This window comes from Varanus komodoensis, unplaced genomic scaffold (assembly GCF_004798865.1).
Source record: "Varanus komodoensis strain SLA01 unplaced genomic scaffold, ASM479886v1 scaffold2, whole genome shotgun sequence".
Taxonomy (NCBI): domain Eukaryota; kingdom Metazoa; phylum Chordata; class Lepidosauria; order Squamata; family Varanidae; genus Varanus; species Varanus komodoensis.
The window spans coordinates 55,590,667-55,610,643 of NW_025335568.1; the positions used below are offsets into that span (position 1 = coordinate 55,590,667).

Sequence of the window (19,977 nt, forward strand, 5' to 3'; positions counted from 1 at the left end):
ATAGTAACTAGCAGAAAGAAAAAATATAGATGTGTTCTGTATGCTCAACATTTGTGTTACAATGGAGGAGCATCCAGAGATGTGATTCTCCACCTGTTGTTTTGCATAATAAATACTGTGAATTTAGATCTTATGTTGATGGAAAGCTTTGCCCTCTGATAGAATTTTGAGGATTCCCCCTTACCTCTGTACCATAGCGTACTTCATTGATCAGGGTCTCCTGCACCTCTGTGTAGCATTTTCAGGGAGCTGGAGAAGCTGCTGTGGGACCTAAATCTGGTTTCAACTCCACTTATTTCAAGGCTTTGGGTTGTGTTGTCATCGGAAAGCAAAATTATATGTGCCAGAGTTTAGACTCTCTTGTCAATGAATGTTGTTTATTCATTCAAGTAATTACATTGTTTATAATTTATTCTTTGTGTATTGATGAGCACATTTTTTTGCAGATTTCTTTACAAATTAAGTAAACATGGGTGCGTTTTTGGATAAACCAAAAACTGAAAAGCATAATGCTCATGGGGCAGGAAATGGGCTGCGTTATGGCCTTAGCAGTATGCAAGGATGGAGAGTGGAGATGGAAGATGCTCACACAGCTGTTGTAGGAATTCCTCATGGTTTAGAGGACTGGTCCTTCTTTGCTGTTTATGATGGACATGCAGGATCTCGTGTGGCTAATTACTGCTCAAACCACTTACTAGAACACATCACTAACAATGAAGACTTCAGGGGAACAGAACAGCCCGGCTCTGCTCTTGAACCTTCTGTGGAAAATGTAAAGAGTGGAATCAGAACTGGCTTTTTGAAAATTGATGAATACATGCGCAATTTTTCAGACCTCAGAAATGGCATGGACAGGAGTGGCTCAACGGCAGTGGGAGTTATGATTTCACCTGAGCACATTTACTTTATCAACTGTGGAGACTCGCGTGCTGTTCTTTATAGGAATGGACAAGTCTGCTTTTCTACACAGGATCACAAGCCTTGCAATCCAAGGGAGAAGGAGAGAATCCAGAATGCAGGAGGGAGTGTCATGATTCAGCGTGTTAATGGCTCACTAGCAGTTTCTCGTGCTCTGGGGGACTATGACTACAAATGTGTTGATGGGAAAGGTCCTACAGAACAACTTGTTTCTCCAGAACCTGAGGTTTATGAAATTGTAAGAGCAGAAGAGGATGAATTTATTGTCTTGGCTTGTGATGGAATCTGGGATGTAATGAGCAACGAGGAGCTCTGTGAATTTGTTAAGTCTAGGCTTGAAGTATCAGATGATCTGGAAAAAGTGTGCAATTGGGTAGTGGATACTTGTTTACACAAGGTATGTAATTTACCCAAAAGATTAAATAGGGTGTTGTGTATTCATTGCTCCTGGCAATATTGGACAAAACTTAATAAAAATTGCTGCAGAAAAGCGGAACCACCATTCATTTGTTGATAGTTCATTAAGAGTACTTGATAATTAGTCTGTACCAATTCATACAATTGCAAATGTGTTAGGATTTCACTCTGCTTTTGTGTTTGAGACTATCAATACATTTTATGCCATCTGAATAGTATTTTGGAACCCGCAGAACTTAATTTTCATGTACCAGTAGAAGGTAACATTTCAGTTTAAAGCAGAACATTTTCATTTTTTACTCTTTTGAGGAGGAAAGGAAAGATGGGCAGGTGGACAGTTTCTGTTCTTCTAGGATAGTTAATTTACTGATAGTGGTTCTTACTCTTATCTGAATTTTCCTGAGAGTTCACTTGCTAGGAAATATACTTCTTACTTTTGCTTTACTGCTTAGATCACATGTGTTGGTTTTAGGATATATTCTTTTAAAACTGGGATATTACATCAGAATCAGATAAAAATCAAGAAACTTATCAAATTTCTCTCTAGTAAGTTCCAATCTTACTAGAGGGATTTAGATGAATATGAAGTTCTTGTTGCTGCAACCTAAATAGTAAAGGATTATTAAGTGAAAATAAACTTTAGCGGTGAAGACATACTGCATCTTGAAAGGTTTTTTCAACAGTGTTTCTCAGAAACTGCAGTACAGTTTGATAACTAAAAACTGAGTAGCCTTTTGCTTGGGTACTCAAAAACTTGTAAATGAAATTTTAATCTTGTATTGAATAAATGACAATGGAAGGGCACCTTTATTAGTGGCAGCTATGCAAAGTAAGACAAAATAGTTAACAAATAGTAAAGTAATTCAGTACATTAAGTTACCAGATTTCCTGTAGTTGTATGTGAAAACCATGCTTAGTACTACTTAAATTAACTTAGAATGCATACTAACATTTAACACTGAATAAGTATGTGATCTGGGATTGTGAGATGAAAAATAAACCTCAAATATATACTATTTTTTCTCCCAAAATATAGGGAAGTCGTGATAATATGAGTATTGTTCTAGTTTGCTTTTCAAATGCTCCTAAGGTCTCAGATGAGGCAATGAAGAGAGATGCAGAATTGGATAAGCACTTGGAATCAAGAGTGGAAGGTAAGAAATTGCATTATTCACTAGATTTTTTCCTTTAGCTTTACTTGAACCTACTCACAGAACTTCTAGAAACATTTTAAGCAACTTTAGGCAACGAGAGTTGAAGTGAAAAACACTACTTTTTGCCATGGATGTGAATCTGGACCACAGGATATAGACAGTGCCTAGTGTATTTGCTGATGTGACTATTTGTCCTATGGCCTCTACAGATTGTTTGGCACAATTCATTTTGTTACTTGGAGGTATTGCATACTGACCAATTTATTGAGCAAGATGCTTACACTGGTAAGTGTATTTAAGTTAGGGTTGTTTAAGTTAGAGCAGATTAACTTGCTAATATTACTCAGCACTTGAAGCTGTTGAATAATTAAAATCAAAAGGTTTTTGTGCCCACTAGCTAAAATACAATCAGCATTTATATATTATAAGTGCTAACTCTATCCAAATAGCTAGCTGGCTTTAAGATTAAGAAAGTATTGTCAAAGACGTGATAAATCTGTGGGTATGTAGTAGAGTTTGGAATCTGGTTGAATTAAGAACTTTCTGTGTGCCTAATGATTTTAGATCAAACTGAAGTCAGAATGAAAAATGACAAGAGAAAAATGTGATTGGTGTTGTGCAACTCCTTTTGGTTTCAATTCTGATTCAGTGCAGTTTGCTTTCCGCATAAATTATTTGAGAAATAATCCATTTCCACTGCCACCTTTTCAAAGATGTATTGCCTAATGCTCCTCCATTCTTTATTTGTAAGAGAAAAACTGTGATGGAATCAGCATCTTTAGGACAGAAAAAGGCTGTGACCAATATAGCTGGCATGGGGTGGTGGGTAGTGGTGGTAGTTTTAGGTGTAAATACTGGTGGAATTGTTGACATTGGTCTAAGCCAGGGGTCGGCAACCTGTGGCTCCGGAGCCACACGTGACTCTTGAACCCCTCTTCTGCGGCTCCGTCACTCAAAACACGCGCCAGCACAGCCACTGATCTGCTCAAAGCTCCACTCAGGAACGCAGCACTAGCTAGTTAAGTAAATCAGCTAGTTAAGTAAATTGCTACATTCCTCTGCTAAACAAGCTTCCTGCAGGCTCTCATCTTACACAAAACTCTGTTGAAAGGATTCTCTTTGTCCCAATGTAATCTCCTTCCTCTGCATGTTAAAAGCTGCACTTGGGACCTGTCTCAATTCACAGCACTTGACTGTTAATCTGCTAATCAGTCACTAAACATACCTATATCTCTGGCACAGCCGCCCATCTGTGGACCTGCACAGATTTACTGAGCTATCCCCCCCCCCCCCCCCCCAGGCCCGCCCTGGATAAATCAAAGAAAAGTTTCTGAAGAAAACCAAACGTTTAATGATACATGGGTAGATTCATTTGCTTTTACTGCTGACGAACTTACGGGGTTTGCTGTTTAATGCACGCAGCCCTTTAGCACTGACTTTGACACTTCAGGAAGCTGTTCTCCTATTGAAAATATATGAAAGGAGTCCTACTAGTTTATAGTGTAAGATTAAAAATAACAGTTTTTAGTGACTGAACAAGAGCTGCAGCTAAATCATAATGAAGATATACATAGCATTAAGGTAAAAAATGATATATGCAGTGTTATCTTCATTTTAGATGTCAAAAGGGTTTTGCAGCTCCCGGTGTTTTCTTGAGCATTCGTGGCACCCATCTCGCACAGACCTTGAAAAGGTTAAGATGGTCATGAAAAATAGTAAATATGGTACCAACAGATAGGTTTGTCATCTCTGCTAACATTTGATTTTTATTCGGGCATCTTCCAACACAAGTTTCTCATTTTTTTCACATTTTCTTTCGTAGTGGCAGTAACCGGCCCGCCCGAGCAAGGGTCGTCTTCAATGCTTTCTCTGCCCCTTTTAAATTCACTTGACCACTTTTGAACAGTAGATAATGAAGGTGCTGAGTCCTGGTAAATGGCCACCATCTCTTCGTAAATGATTTTTTGACTTTTTCCTTGTTTTGTAAGGAACTTAATCACAGTGTGGTGCTCGATTTTCTTCAGCATTGTCGCATCAGTCATTATGGTCATTTTTCACTGAGGATTACTAGGGAACTAATGATCACACTTATTTGAAATTTTGCATGTATACCCTCAGATAGTGTCTAGCTAATAAAATAATTAAATTACCCACATCAATAGCAAATCAACCCGATACCGAGAATACATTGAACGCCCCTTGTATGTGGTCTTTCAATAAGTCTGTGGATATATACTGCAGTGAAAATGATAAGACAACTTATAAGACAACTACAAGACAACTAATATTTCAATGTTGAATTGTGTATCATGGTCATACAGTTCTGAGCTATTGCATACCTGAGAATTTGCATATTATTTGAAGGGAGTTACTGACTGCACATTTCTACACACATATCCAGGGCTATCCGGTTTGCCTTTTTGATCTACAATGTTAATATTCTGGTTTTGTTTTTCTTGTTTGTTTGGTTTTGGGTTTTTTTTTTTTTTTTTGGGTGTTTTGAGAAATGTTATAGGCTCTCCATTTAAACTCAAGTAGTTGGTATATGAGGCTGATAACAGAAAGATGAGATGTGCACAGCAGCATTTTCAATTGATGCCTTCCTTGTAACATGAACTTATTTGTCAGTTTGGACATGTGCAATTTGTTTTACTCTATCCCTAAATCCTTAACTTTCTGGGCCTGGACTGTGCAAATTCTGTACTAGGCAAAACTGAACTTTGCAACTTGGATAAATTTTATAAATTTGTATTTATTTCTACCTCTTATTGCAGCTTTTACTAATTTGCAAGACATGGCAAGGAATAGCGAATAGCAGTAAAGTCCCACCGTTTTCATCATAGAGACTTCAACAGCAATTGCTGTCATTTTTTCAAGGGCATCTTTGTAGATGTTAAGTATTTGAAACTTGTATCATTTTAAAATGAGTACTCAAATTCACCCAGTTCTAACTGCACAACAGCTTGCTGTTTATTAATCCTTGAGGAGTTGTGGCACATACAGTCCACCATTATGACTATGCCAGTCCTACCTGGGGGTTGCTTTGGCTTGTTGTGTGAACTTGGTCAGTGAAGTTATTCATCCCTTAAATAAACCTTGCTTAATGCCTGTGGCTTAGCGGCTAGAGTGTTAGATGGGGAATGGACTGCCTTTCAACTCAACCTAGCTCATTGGGTTGTTATGAGGATAAAACAGAAGGAAAATCTTGTAAGCTGCCTTGAGTTCCTTGCAAGATGAAGTCAATTTCCTTCTGTCTATTTAGAAGGATAGGTTGAAATGGCCCATGTTCATATTGGTATGCATTCTGTCTGCATTGTTCAGAGCGAGTGTAAGGTATTTCTTGACTGCACCTTTCCTCCAGCATGAAGCAGTACCTCCTTTTCATGCTGTAAGGTAGCTGCTGAAGAGGCAAATGCTCCTGGTGTCATTAGCCCAGTTTTATTAGTAAACAGTAATGTGCTTGGCTAATCTGTAGCTGGGCTTTCCAATTTTTTCCTTTTATTTCCTTGATTCAGTCTACTGTTCAATGTGTCTTAAACCTATTACACAGTAAGTTTGAAAAAGTGATCTGCTATTTAAATGTTTTCTTTGTGAATCTCTCAGCTCTTAGAAATGTCCCTTGACAGTGTCCTTGGTGTTTTCTGTTATAAACTCCTATGTTTTCATTAGCTTCTCAAGCTTACTTCCCGATCCTTCATTGGGTACAAAATAGCATATGGTTGTTAGCTACAATAGTGTGGTGCAACAGTTTCATTCTTTCCTTTGAGAGGTTTTGGAATAGGATGAATAATGGTCATGTGGAGTGAAGGAAGAGCTCTTTATAACAGCACCTGCTTCATGGGTTAACAGGGATCATTTATTTTGCATTAATATTATCTAGAGATTTCAGAACAGGGCATAGATGACGTTAAAGAACCAGTGTGGTGTAGTGGTTAAGAGTGAGCTATCTTGGGTGACTTTGGGCCGGTCACACACATTCAGTCCCACCTACCTCATGGAGTGGTTGTTGTGGGGACAAATTTGAGAGCAGCAGGAGGAGAATTATATAAGCTGCTTTGAGTTTGCTGGAGAAAAGTGGAATATACATCTAATAAATAAATTGATGTGCTAAGAATGGCAAAATGCAAGCACTTTTTTCTCTTAAATGTGATTTGTTTTTGAGGAGACTGCAGCTATCAATAAAAGTATTGTATGTTTTAATTACATTGTGCTGTAGTGTATGTGTCGTAGCAAATAGTATATAATTTGTGTTTGGGATGAAATTGGAAACTATATTCCAAGCCAGTGTTGCTAATTTTGATAGATAAGTTCTTTAAACATTTTGTTTATACCATCACTATGTGTTTCCTGGGTGCTTTGAAATTCTTGACTGAATAAACAACAGAAATATCAAAGGAAAACTAGAAAACTTTCAACAAAATTCAGTGTGAAATTCAGCCCTACTTGCCCTACACATTTGTTGATCCATAGTCTCATTTCCTACAGACCAGCTTTGTCTCTTCCCATGCCCTTTGTGAGGCTTCTTAGCCACTTCTTTTGCGATCAACTAATACTCCATTCGTGATGAGACATACTGCTCAAAAATTGTAGGCAGGAAGCAGCCCTTTCCCAAAGTAGAGCTGGATGAGGAATGTACACACAGGGACACACACACATAAAAATTCCACTATATTTTGACCTTGCAGTATTTCCCTTCACTTTTGAATTTATTTTGCTTAACTATTCCAAGTTCAAGAAATTTTCTGCTCACACAGCCATCTGGTCTGTGGACTTAACTTTGTTTCTTGGCAGATGTTAATCTGATTGATATAGTCCTTTTAAAGAAAGTTATTGGCTAGTTTGTCTGCCCTACAGTAAAGTGATTGGCAGGTGAAGGTTGTAGGGATTGGACCCACTGTTTCAGTCCAGTAATATAGTCTTCAAAGGTTGTTGATTTGGATTCTGATTTAAAAGTGGAAGCGTGGTGATCTGTACTCAAAGTTGAAATGCAAAGCCCAGCAGACTCCAAGAGAAGGGCACACAGTTGCTGAGAACCAGACAGGTTCAACTTTAGTAGGAAATTCTAGTAAGCAAGCTAGGATGGGTCAGGGCAGACATCATTGGTCTGATCATATGGCTGTCAGGTTAAGAAACGGTTCTAGGCAATTGGTCCATACGCACCATGATCCATCTTGAAGGTGGAATCAGCTCTTTTTGGTTTGCAAGGGAGGAAGAATCAACTTTGTATCTTTAAGCTGTATTTCCCTAATTTGCTTGTCTTTTGTTACTGAGTTCTGCAATATTCTGTGTATCAGAAAGCCAGCCTAGGTATCAGCTTTAACAAAATAAAGACTTAAATTAAAAAGCCTTTTCCCCCAATTTGCTTGAAAGAAGAAGGGTAAGAAGACCAGCTCACAACAAAAGTTGTGCTTGGAACAGTTCAACAACAAGAACAATACATATTTATTTGTCTAGCTGAAAGAGCTCCCACAGTGGTTTACCTGCAATCAGTTGAATCGTCCTTGCCTTCAGACTTAAAACCTTAATGGGAGAGTAAGGAGGGAAGAAGGTTTGGGGAAAATCAGTCCTTTTTTAACAGATCTGCTAGCAAGGCCTTGTTCTCCCTCTCATTTCCCTTCTGTACAGCTTAACAGAAAGGCTACTAGTTGTAGCACTATCATAAAGCATGTTCTTTTAAATATCATGTTAAACCAAACTTTAGAATGACGTGAATGAGCTGCAGCAAATTGCATATGTGTTCTGCTCTTGCAGGGTAACAAGGAGTTCAGAAGCTCCTACTTCCATAACCAGCTTTTGCTTAAGCATAGCTTCTTTGGTGTACTAAGTGTGGTTTTTGTATGACTTGCCACGACATCTTTGTATCACTTTAGAACAATTAGTACATAAATGCTAGCAGCCACTGAACCAGATACATGCGCGCGCGCGCGCACACACACACACACACACACATATATATATACACACCCTTGCTTATTGACATACCAATGCTGGGAACAATAGATGGCAAAAGAAGAAGGGGACAGCAGAGAATGAGGTGGCTGGATGGAGTCACTGAAGCAGTTGGTGTGAGCTTAAGTGGACTCCGGGGGATGGTGAAGGACAGGAAGGCCTGGAGGAATGTTGTCCATGGGGTCGCGATGGGTCGGACACGACTTCACGACTAACAACAACAATTGACATACCAGTTAGAAAATAAGATTGCATATCCACCCTATGGGTCTACTTTACGTAATACCAAACCTTGTTCAGTACTTCAGGAATGAGGTCTGTGTTACTCTAACCAAATTGACAAATTGTAGTTTGAGCTTTCCTCTATAAACCAGGATTATAAACCATAGTTTGAACCTGGTATGCAGGGCTGATACAAACCATTGTTTACTTGTTCAGCTGTAATAGTAAACCATAGATCCCTGAACTCATACTGTCCATGTCCATGTCCTTTATTCTGTTTTTGACATCATGTAATTTTTCTGGCCTCATGTTTCCTGACATCCATGCACTGAGTGTAGTTGCATGCATAGGAGAAGCTGAAACCCTGTAGGTAAACACTGCTTCTGTATACACAGTCCTGTTTAATACATGGTTGTCAGTGGAGAGGGAGTTTACAGTTTGCTATAACTAAGTGGACCATGCAGGGGGAGAGTGGAGTGTGTGAGTATAGGGCAGATTCTTTTAGCGTGGCTTAATATGAAATGTAGCCTACTGTTCTTACTTGCTATTTTCACTAGATTGTGGATTTGTTTATTCATGTTAAACCTTAGGCAAACCTTTTCTTAAGCACTAGCCCACCCTATGGATACTTAATAGTTCAGATGGACAAGGTTTTATTAATCTAAGTTAAGTCAAATGAGTTCTGGCTTACATCAGATATACAGTCCTTTCCTGAAACAGGATCTCTGCCGTGGAAGTACAAGCCAATTTTATATCTGCTCAGATGAATCTAATTCAGCATACCTCAACCTGGTGTTTTCTAAATGTGCTAGATAGCAACTGCTGTCATTCCTAGCTTTGAGAATGATGGGAGTTGCAGTCTTGCACATCTGCCCCACCTGCTATATTTCTTGTGGATATACTAGATTCCTGTGTGATAAATTTTACCCAGTCTTGTTTTGGGGAAGGGAGGCAGACTAGGAAAGACTCATTCTTTTACAGTTGAAAAACAAGAGCCTGTGCCCTTTTAAGATGTCCCTTTTAACTATCAAGGCTTCTTCATTTTCTTCTCATACATGTGATCTGTTGTTGGGAATTTTTACCTTTCAGCCATTTAACTCTTACCACCAGCCCTCCTACTTACTGAATGATATATTTGCCAAATGTTTATGCATATAAGGAAGGCTTGGCTTGGCTTCTTGCATTGTTGTACTCCTACAAAAGTGGAACACTTTAGGCATTTCACTTTTTGTAGTATTTACTGAGTCTAGTGTAGGGTATGTTTACAGATAATATGCAAAATAAAAAATTCCACAGCTGGATATACAATGAAAATAGATCTCCATCCAAAACCTACTTGTCTTCAGGTGTGGTTCCTTAATCTTCAGAAGAATGGAAAATACACTGCAATAACCTGCCAAGTTTAGAAGTTTAGGCAGGATGGTTTATGTGGCATAAAGAATTCAGGAGCTAAATCTGAAGGTAAGTTTCATTGCATGAATTCAGTCTTACCAGGCACAAAGTCTGTTTGTAAACTTAGTGGCAATGTAAGAATTGGGGTTGTAACCATTCTTAAATGTGTCCAGTTTCCACCCTTTGTGAAGTAGAAAAGCATTTTGCCTCTGAAAATTGTGCATAGAACTGCTGTAAAATCTTTAGATATTACATAATTTATAGCTAAGTTGTACAAAAATCCTAGTAGTACTAAATTTGCAGTGTTTTGTGGAGTTTAGAAATGTTTATGTTTGAGTTTTTATAAAGTTTCTGTTGAGGACAGCATTCAAAACTTGAGGATGCAATTAAGAAAAGGAGGGTGGTTGTAAAGACAGCCAATGTGGGATAAAGCTAACAACAGCTGCTGAGCGAGTTTACCTCAAGAATGCTATTAGAAACTTGACTTCTCCAATAGGCTCACAAGAGGATGGGTGCACATTTCCCTTTCGATTTGCAAACACCCTTTTGGTTGTACATGTTTGAACTTCAGTTGGCCTTGCCTCATTCACAGTGGGTTCATTCAGTGGCTTGAGGTGAGCAAATAAGCTGCGTTTGTCCAGCTTGTAGTTATCTAGACTCATGTAAGAGTCCATGCTGTGTTGTATTGCTCACTCTTTAATCCCTTCTCCAAGTGTAATGGCAGTTACACAGTGCTTCCTGACTTTGAAATTGCTTTTTGCAATACCTAGTAGCTAAAAACAGACTAAAGGTTCATGGCATTTAATGTGCTTACAGTCATATGTATAATCAGTGCTTGCTTAGTCCAAGAGTGTACAAGTGTGTAGCAGTACAGGTGATACGGCTGAATTTATTGGAAGAGCAATTCTATGAAATGCCTGAAACTACACCAATTATCTCAGTAAACTCAATTTGAGGCTTACCTACATCTAGAAGGAACAGATTAAAGGTTAAAGAATAATAAAAAATAATAATGACTTTTTAAAGTCTCATTGCTATACAACATTTGATATCCTAATCTAAGCGTTTCACTAGAAGCAGCAGTTTTTACCCCAGGTGCCTAAAAGCCTAACCTGAAATTGTGTTAAGGAACTGCAATAAACTGTGTAATTGTTATCAGATTGACTGCAAATTCCTTTAGATTGACTGCTATTTTAAGCTGTGACACATTCAAAACATACCAAAGGTTCATGATAGTCTGGTTTGGTACAGGGAACATATTCTGTATTACCTCTGGTGCTTTTGTTTATAGAGGGGATCATTTGTAACATTAAGCCAAAATATTCAATGGAATAAGTTACCCATCTTTTTTTCCAATACTATGTGTGCTGCTTTTGATTTTTTCCCTACAGGAATTGCCCAAGTCATTCAATGTCCTGTACGTTGGATGAATTGTAACAACTTTAAGTGACACATACTTGACAAGAGCTGAGAGTTAGAGTATTGAAGGAGTTTTATTTCAAGAATAGAAGAATATAAAGAAAAAAAAAGAAGAGATTACAGAAGAACAGACTTATTTTCCTTTATTCTTTGCTTTTACTTCCAGATTTATCTGAACCCCAATAAATACTCTGACTGTGCCCTTTGACAAATGTCTATTGTTTCCTTAATAAGCAGCTTGAACTCTGGTTGCAGAAATGAACAACTTGTGATTTTGCATCAGTTTAGCAAGAAATTTCTTGTGGAGCAATATAACCTTTTGGCTTTTTAGATGTAACAAGAGAATGTGTTAAATGAGTTATCCAGTCCTGTTGATTTTTGTCTAGTCTAGTATTCTATTGAGAATTTAAGTCCATCTGTTATGTTTAAGCAAGAATTCATCTTAGCAGGTTTGGGACAGAAAAGACTGAGTCTGAACTGTTACTCTTGGAGAACATTTTGGACTGCTATCACCACTGTTTCTGAACATTTTGAGTGAATAAGGAAGTAATCCTGTGGTCCCTGAGGAGCCATAGGATAGTGGAGCTGGCTTCTGAGGTCAAAAAACCAAACTTGAGAGAAGGAGAAAGTGTTCTAGTGGGCAGGGATGGAGGTTTACCAGAGAAGTCAGGATACAAGCTATTCTGAGCCCTTTCTAGCCTCCTTCCTGCTCTCTCTGAAGCACCATTGCTATGTGCCTGTGCAGAGAAAAAGCTACAGTTGTCTTTTTGTTTTGTTTTTTTAAATTTCTCCCTCCCAGACTCCGCCCAGCAGGGCACTGGATATACAGGAACTTCCAAGTTTGTGAGAGTGCAACCCATAGGATTATGCCTTAAAAGAATACTAGACAAGAATACTTTTACAAATGAGTAAAAGAATATTAAAGAGAAAATGCTTTGAAATAAACTCTCAAAAAGAGCAGACAATCATCATTGGTACTTGTGAAAGGATGTGTGATTGATCCACTCTTGACTTACATCTTTATATATATATTAAACTTTATCCACTGTACAAATAAGCATATTAAGTGCTCTTTTGTCATCTTAGATTTGTAATTTGGCAGGGAGCAGTGGATTGGGACAGGAAAAACAAGCAAAACAAACTCTTGAATTGTGTGACTATTTAATAAATGTGTTGTGTGGCTATGCCCTCTAAAAGCAAAACATCCCCCAAGCAGCCTTGCTTTTAACTGATGCCATTTTTAGACTTGCAGAATAGAACCTGAGATATTAATGTACGAATAGAATGCAATTTGAAATCTGCAGATGAATTACATTCAAAATATAATTTGATCCTAAGATTTCACATTACAAGACTGATGGTTGTATTCTGTTGAAGGTATTTTCTACAATACAACAACAACAAAAAGTTGGCACTTGACCCAGAAATCTTAGGGACAAAGGAAGAAAAAGCCAGCTGAAAACTGCTTCTAAAATCATGTTTTTCTTCCATTGAATATAAATCCTTTCAGCAGCCAACTACATGAAGCAGGAGTAGTGTTAGTGCACCATTCTGTTAGAGTTTGTGCATAAGTAGTAGCATTAATCGATTAGAGAATGTTCCTTGGGATGATGCAAAGATACTGAGATGTACGGTAGGTCTTGTAGCAATAGGAGAGGAAGTCAGAACTGTGTAAATATGGAGCAGAAGAAAGGGAATTTGAGAAAATGAGTAAGGCTTTTTGAAAAGGTTGAAGAAAAGATATAAGAAAAGAAAGTCCTGTTTAAAGAATAAACTGCCTATCATTCAGCCAGTGTTTGGCAATTTAGGTTTCATATCAGCCTGCACAGATAGAATATTATGAAAAGATATAGCTCTACAGTTAGGGATAAGATATTCCATGAACTGTTGAATAAGGGCAGCAAATGTTACAAAAAACAAACCACTGAGTGAATATTTGAAAACAGCAATTGCACATAATTTTACTTAGAAGTATAAATGTTTTGAACAGTGATATTTCTAGCAATGTAGCCCTATTGATAACAAATTTAATTTTGTTCTTGGAAAAAATATCTAGTCACTATAGTATGCCATTTTAGGCCACAATCCTTGACTTTACTAGGGAGAGAGGCCTAGTGAACATAGTGAGATTAGCTTACTAGGGAGTAAGCCCTAGTGAAAAAATGTGTAAGATCACAGTGTAATAAACACCTTCAAGTTCAGAGATTGTATACTGTAGCTAGGATCAAAAGCACCATAGGATTGATTCTTTACATAAACTGTAAACAGAAGTTCCATGATAACACAGCAAATGGAATATTTCTTGCTGAATTTACTGCATCAAGTATATGCATTTGTGTATTTGGGGGAGATCATGATTGCAATGCCACTGCATAAAGTTGAATGTTCCATATAAGGTGTGAGATCTGACAAAGTTCTGAAACTGTCCACTTGCTATTGCTCTGGCTATGTAAGCAGACATGTTTTAACCATCTATATTACAGAATCATGTTGACATTAACTCCCCCAATAAGATAAAGAAGCATCATTTTTTTTTGCTCTTCTTCCCCTCATCTGACTATATAATTATGCAATATTACCTCTGTTTGCATGAAAGTTTATGCCAAAATAAGTGTGTTATTCTTTAAGGTACCACAAGCTTCCCCCCTCCCACCCCCAGATAGGCTAGCACAGACACTCTCCAGATATTTTAATGCTTGAGGGTTTTTTAACTTTATATGTGAGGCTTACTATGTTAAATGCAAATAGATGGTGCCTAAAAGTAATGCATGTGCAAAGATAGTCCCACAGTATATAGAGGTGTGTTGAAGTTGTCCTGCTATAATCTCTGTGAGATGATGCTAGGCTAACTATTGAGAAACTAATGCTGATCTGATAGTTTCAGTCCCTTAGACAAAAAGTGGCAGAGAGGGAATCTAGGACAAATATCTAGTGTGAGTCAGCATAATGGAGGAATCCTTGGCTTTTCATCTTGATGTGCTTTTATGCAACTACCAATTTTTGCATGAAACAGAAGTATGCTTTAAGTGCATGTATACCTAATGCATATGCATTGCTTATGATATGTGGAATTTTCTGTTTCTTTGTTTTAATAATTTGAGGATTCTTTCTTAACTAGAAATTATGGAGAAGTCGGGTGAAGAAGGAATGCCAGATCTTGCTCATGTTATGCGCATTTTGTCTGCAGAGAATATCCCAAATTTACCACCAGGAGGTGGCCTAGCTGGAAAGTAAGTACAGAAAATAAATGAAACGTTGAACACATGTGACTTAACTAAAGCCTTCTGTTATTAGTAAAACAAAGTATATATGGTTAAATCATTTGTCACTTTATGGTTTGGATTTTTGCTTAGTCTGTTATTCATTTTGGAAAAAATGGAGTTTATAACTCATCTGAATGGAAAGCAACCTAGTTTTCCATGTTGATATGTAAATGTATTTTGTATTTTTAAAGCATTTAGCTGCTGCAGCATCTGTAAATGTATGACTTGTAGCAGCCATCATTGTGAGTTGCATATTTTTAACCTCCCCTTTTGACAAAGAAGTCCTGAGTTGCATTTTAGATTTGTTACTCTGAATGGTGGTAGGAAAGTAAGGCTGGGCTCAAGGGTACTCAGTGAACTAAAGAGCCATTCTGGTTATATAGGAAAAACAGTTCATACAGCTTCCTTGTAGAACTATATTTCAGTATGGCAGATGTGGAACTAGAATGTCCTTCAAATATAATCTGAGTTAAACATAATAAAACCTGATGTGTTGGAGTTCAAGTTAAAAGTGAACCCTAAGATGTCTGTGGTAATTCTGTGGAAATCTGAATTCTGGGACTGTGTTCAGTCATACATTTCCCCCACCATTACTTTAAAGTGATTCAGGCTGGTTCACTATTTGAATTTGCTTTTATTAACTGTTTTCATGGGTTTTAAGATACCCATTGGTTGTTAGTTACATAAAATTTATATAAAATACTAAATGGTAAAAATAACCCTTTCAAGATCGAAGCTGAGAATAGTCATCATACAGGTTTTGGTAAAGAAGAGCATGTTTAATCATACAATATCATCTGATTAACTCAAATTTTATGAACTCTCATTTTGCTAGGAAATGGAATCTTTTGGTTTTTGTGCCATGAGCGGTTTAATCTTTGTAGGTTTTGCTGATTTTCCTTTCATTGCTTGTAGAAGTGGTACAATGGTTAAGTCAGTTGGTTTGATCACTTAAAAGTGCACTTCTGTTGTATGCTTAGCCAGAAATAAGTCCTGTAACTCCCAGCATCCTCCAGCCAGATGCCTTTTTCTGTCTAAATGTCTATAGTACTGTGTCCTAAATGGGGTCAAATATATTAGAAGCATGCCCCAGTTGCAGAATTTTGTAAGTAAAATTGTTACTGCAAGTGCTTTCTTCTTTTGATCTAATTAAATGTATACAGTTGGTCAGCTTTTCCAATCTAATGACAGCCTTAGTGTTGTGCCAGTTTTAGGTGCAGTTGATGACCTTGGCAGTGCTGTAACTGATTTTATCCAATTTTTGATTGTATCTCGTACCAACATTAGTGGTAATTTTATATCTAGGGCATTTGAACCAAGTGTGCCATTCTGCAATTGGAAGGCCATTCTGTGTGCCAAGGTGCTTTTTCTTAGTTGGCACATGATTCTTGCTCAACCAGAGAGAATTACAATCTGAAGCATATAGTAGTTCTGTTTGTGCAGAATATTGCATAATCTCCTAAACAATGCCTCAAGAAGTGTGTTATCACAAGACATTGCACAATCCCTTCAGCAGTGCCAAGATAGCGCTAGTACAAGATATCGCACAATGCCCTAGCATGTTTTCTTTTCGCACAGAGCTGAGGTACTTATGGCCTTCCATATGTTCTTGGACTACAACTTGCATTAGTACCACTGGTCTAGGATGATGGCAGTCAGGGGCTGGGGCTACCTTTGCACAACGTTTACTAAATGGTGCCACTGCCAGAATTTCTTCTGCTTGTGCATCTTTGCCTTTAACTTAGGAGTTATAAAATACAGCAGGATTTTGAGCAGGACCAGTTCCAATCCCTCCAGTAGTATCTGAAACTGCTGTTAAAAGTGAACACTATATTATACTGTATACACTTCACAATTTCATTTGTTCTTACCTCAGCATATGATTTTTTTCTTTCCCTGTTCAATCGAGAATCTTCACTTACTGTAAACACTTTACAGCTTCTCTTTGGCACATTATGGTACTTTCCTGCTTCTCTTTTGGGCTGAAGTCAACTGCAGTTAACTGAAAACACGGTATCTGAACCAGTGGATAAGGGGGTCCTCCTGTAGGAAAAAAAAATTCTACCAGACTTCTGTGTACTTATTTCTCTGCCTTGAATATATCAGGATTGTGGATTATGCACAATTAAAACTGCATAGTTATTAGTCACTACTTAGCAAAGCATGTGTGTGTGTGTGCACCCATGTGGCATGGTGGTTAGAGTGTTGGACTTGGAGATCTGGATTCTAGACCCCACTCAGCCATGAAGCTCACTGGGTGACTTTGGGCCAGTCGCAAATTCTTCACCTGAAGTAGCTCACAGGGTTGTTGTGAAGATAAAATGGGGAGGAAGGAGAACCTTGTGAGCCATCTTGGACTCCTTGCAAGAAGAAAAGTGGGTGGTGGGGGGGGGGGATAAATTCAGTGTAATAATAATATCCATGCCAGGATGTAGGAGAACAATTTTAGTTAATCAGGTGGGATATAAATCTAATAAAACAAGCAAACAAAATCTCCAGAGGTCCAGAAAAATAAACATTAAAGTTGAAGGCTGCTCTTCACTGCACATCCCATTCTAGATATTGAGTCCATTCTACACCATAGAACTTCATTCTATTATCATACTACTAGTAGTAGTGAGTTTCAGACTTTCCATGCAGCAATCGAAACTATCCAAACATAATTCTTAAATAAAGTGCTAATAGTTGTAGAGCTCTAGTATTGTTCAGAGTTATAACATCTAAGTTTGGCATTGTGGGAGTACATTTCTAAAATTATCACCATACTAATTTGGACCAGTCTTCATGGAATTCATATTTCCCTACTCTGTACTAAACTTCAAGTTGGTCTCTCCTGCTAGGAATTGAAAAAGATATATCTTTACATTTTATACCTCATAAACCTCAACATCAGGGGTTTTTAAAGTACAACTTGAAACTATGTTCAGAAGCTACCAGAATTATAAAATCTTAAGGTACTACCATCAGACTCTAGCTGCAGCCTTTAAAGTATCCCTGATGACAGCCCTACATTTTGCAGCCAGGGAGTACTTTGGGGATGGTGCAGACTTTCCAACAGGGTGCTTAACAACAGCCTTCTGGATCAGACTGAAGGTCAGTCTAGGCCACCTCCTGTTTTCCATGGAGGTCAAACAGATGGAGGCCAGATTCTGGGCTTAAAGTACTGCCTTTGAAAATTAATACTGAAAACATAACTTTAAAATGTTATCTTTCTCCAGGCGAAATATTATTGAAGCTGTTTATAACAGGCTGAACCCACACAGAGAGAATGATGGGGTAAGTTGTACATTTGATTGCTAGCTTACATTGATGCAAGTAAACTACAGTATTTCAGTTTAGGGGAATACTATAGCTCTATGTTTACAGGTAAATGGACAGTATCTAATACTACCAATTTTGCTCCCACTGTTTACACATGTGGGGCTCACCATGAGCACAAGAGGGACTAGTGCTTCTAGCATTACTTAATGATCTGTGTAAATAATTTTAATTAAGACATAAACATATTTTATACAGCTACTGCTAGAACATCTTGTGTCTTATCACATATCCTCCTAATGCTAAAGCTGATTGAGTTCTTGGTCCCTTTACCAGATATGTATGTACCTGATTTCTTATTTGCCTTTCTGGTGGAGGCAGTTTCATTTGTTATGCTATGCTGCTTAGTAGACAGACAAACAGGACAATATATAATAAGAGGGAGCTGTTTATAAATGACAAAATTCTGGTTTCTGCTGAAGATAGTTTGAAGGGAATTTGAAGAAGTTGTGGTATAAATGTGTAAATTCTGAACAGATATCTTTCTACTGGTAGTCCAGCTGTCAGTTTTAAAAACCAGTTCAACTATATCAAGTGTAACCTTAATCACACCTCTATGATTACAATTACTTAAACTTAAAATACACTCCCTAGGCTTGTTAATAGCATACCTAGCAGCATGACTGGTGTGTGGGTCTGCAATAATCAGAAGTGTCTTATTGCCCGAAGCTAAGGTGAAGGTTGTATTAAAGATTATAGAATCAATGTGTGGTTAGCAGAATCCTAGCAAGCTCTGTTGTAATCTACAGTGATTTGTAGCATCACATAATCTGAATTTTTAGCCTTGACAGATCATATAAAATCTGTTGTGGGCACCTGATTTGAGTGGGCTGCATTCCTTTCATATTAAGCCAAGTGAGCCAATATGCACATAGCCTGCATCAATTTCCAAAGCTCAGCGTGTTCCCCTGATAGTCAAAGCTATGCTTTTATAGTAAAGGTGCAATCCTATGCAAGTTTAGACATTTACAAAAGTGTGTATTATGCCAGCTGTGTTGGCTGGGACTTGCTGGAAGTTGTGGCGCTTTTGTCTTTCTAAGCATGTTAGGATTGTGCCCTAAGTTAACATTACTGTGCGATTGTGAAATGTGACTTTCAAGCCACAACTGTAGAGAATATGAGCAAAGTAATCTACATTCAAAGTTAGCTTGGTAGACTGTATGCTTTTTTTATTGACAGTCTTTTCATAGCTGTCGTGTTCCATCAAATCATTTCTCATGTACACATCTGTACTGTAAATGCCTATAACATAGAGTGGATGATAATCTGAGTTGAAGGTTTGTGTCTGTTTTGAAAATTGGCTTGTAAAATGTGTGTTAGTGTGTGAACAGCTTAATTAAAATGTTGCAAGAGTACAGGAACTGTATTGAAATAAACACTCCTAAGGTTAATGTTTAAAACATCACTTGCAACTTAGTATTAACATCTGATCAGTGTATTTGGAATACCTATACTTGAAATACTATTAACCAGTCATATTTACCTATATACTATCAAAAACATAATGTATATTATCACATGTGAATGTGGTGTTTGACACTAACACATGAAATATAGTCATGTGTGCCAGGATTGCATGTATGTAGATTTCCCCTTCAGGATAAAGGATGGACTGCATCAGAAGCTTATGTTTCTCTGCACCGTCCTAGGTAATATTAGTATAAGAGATAGATAGGAACTACTTTTTGCTTTCCTCCAAGCCACCATATACCAGGACAGACCATTGGTCCGTTTAGCTTGGTTTCTCTTCACTGATGGGCAGCAGCACTCCATGCTTGCTAAGTGCCACCTGGACATGTAAGGAATTGATCCTGGGACTTCCTGCATGCAAAATGTGTATTCTGCAACTGAATTATGAAGCAGCAGTAGTGGTTTACTTCTAATGTAGACTCAGATTTACTCAGTGGCATTTTGGGTCCCTAGAG

The 19,977-nt window shown here is 37.8% G+C and overlaps 1 protein-coding gene across 3 annotated transcripts in view; it reads left to right on the top strand.

The window, feature by feature from the left end:
• The window catches only part of PPM1B (protein phosphatase, Mg2+/Mn2+ dependent 1B), a 49,301-nt gene that overhangs the window by 19,563 nt on the left and 9,761 nt on the right, over positions 1-19,977 (top strand). For all 3 annotated transcript variants that reach the window (XM_044429687.1, XM_044429689.1, XM_044429688.1), the window contains exons 3-6: positions 447-1,315; positions 2,372-2,489; positions 14,590-14,701; positions 17,953-18,010. In XM_044429687.1, the coding sequence (XP_044285622.1) occupies positions 470-1,315; positions 2,372-2,489; positions 14,590-14,701; positions 17,953-18,010 (1,134 nt within the window). In that variant the 5' untranslated portion in view covers positions 447-469. The remainder of the gene's footprint in view (positions 1-446; positions 1,316-2,371; positions 2,490-14,589; positions 14,702-17,952; positions 18,011-19,977) is intronic.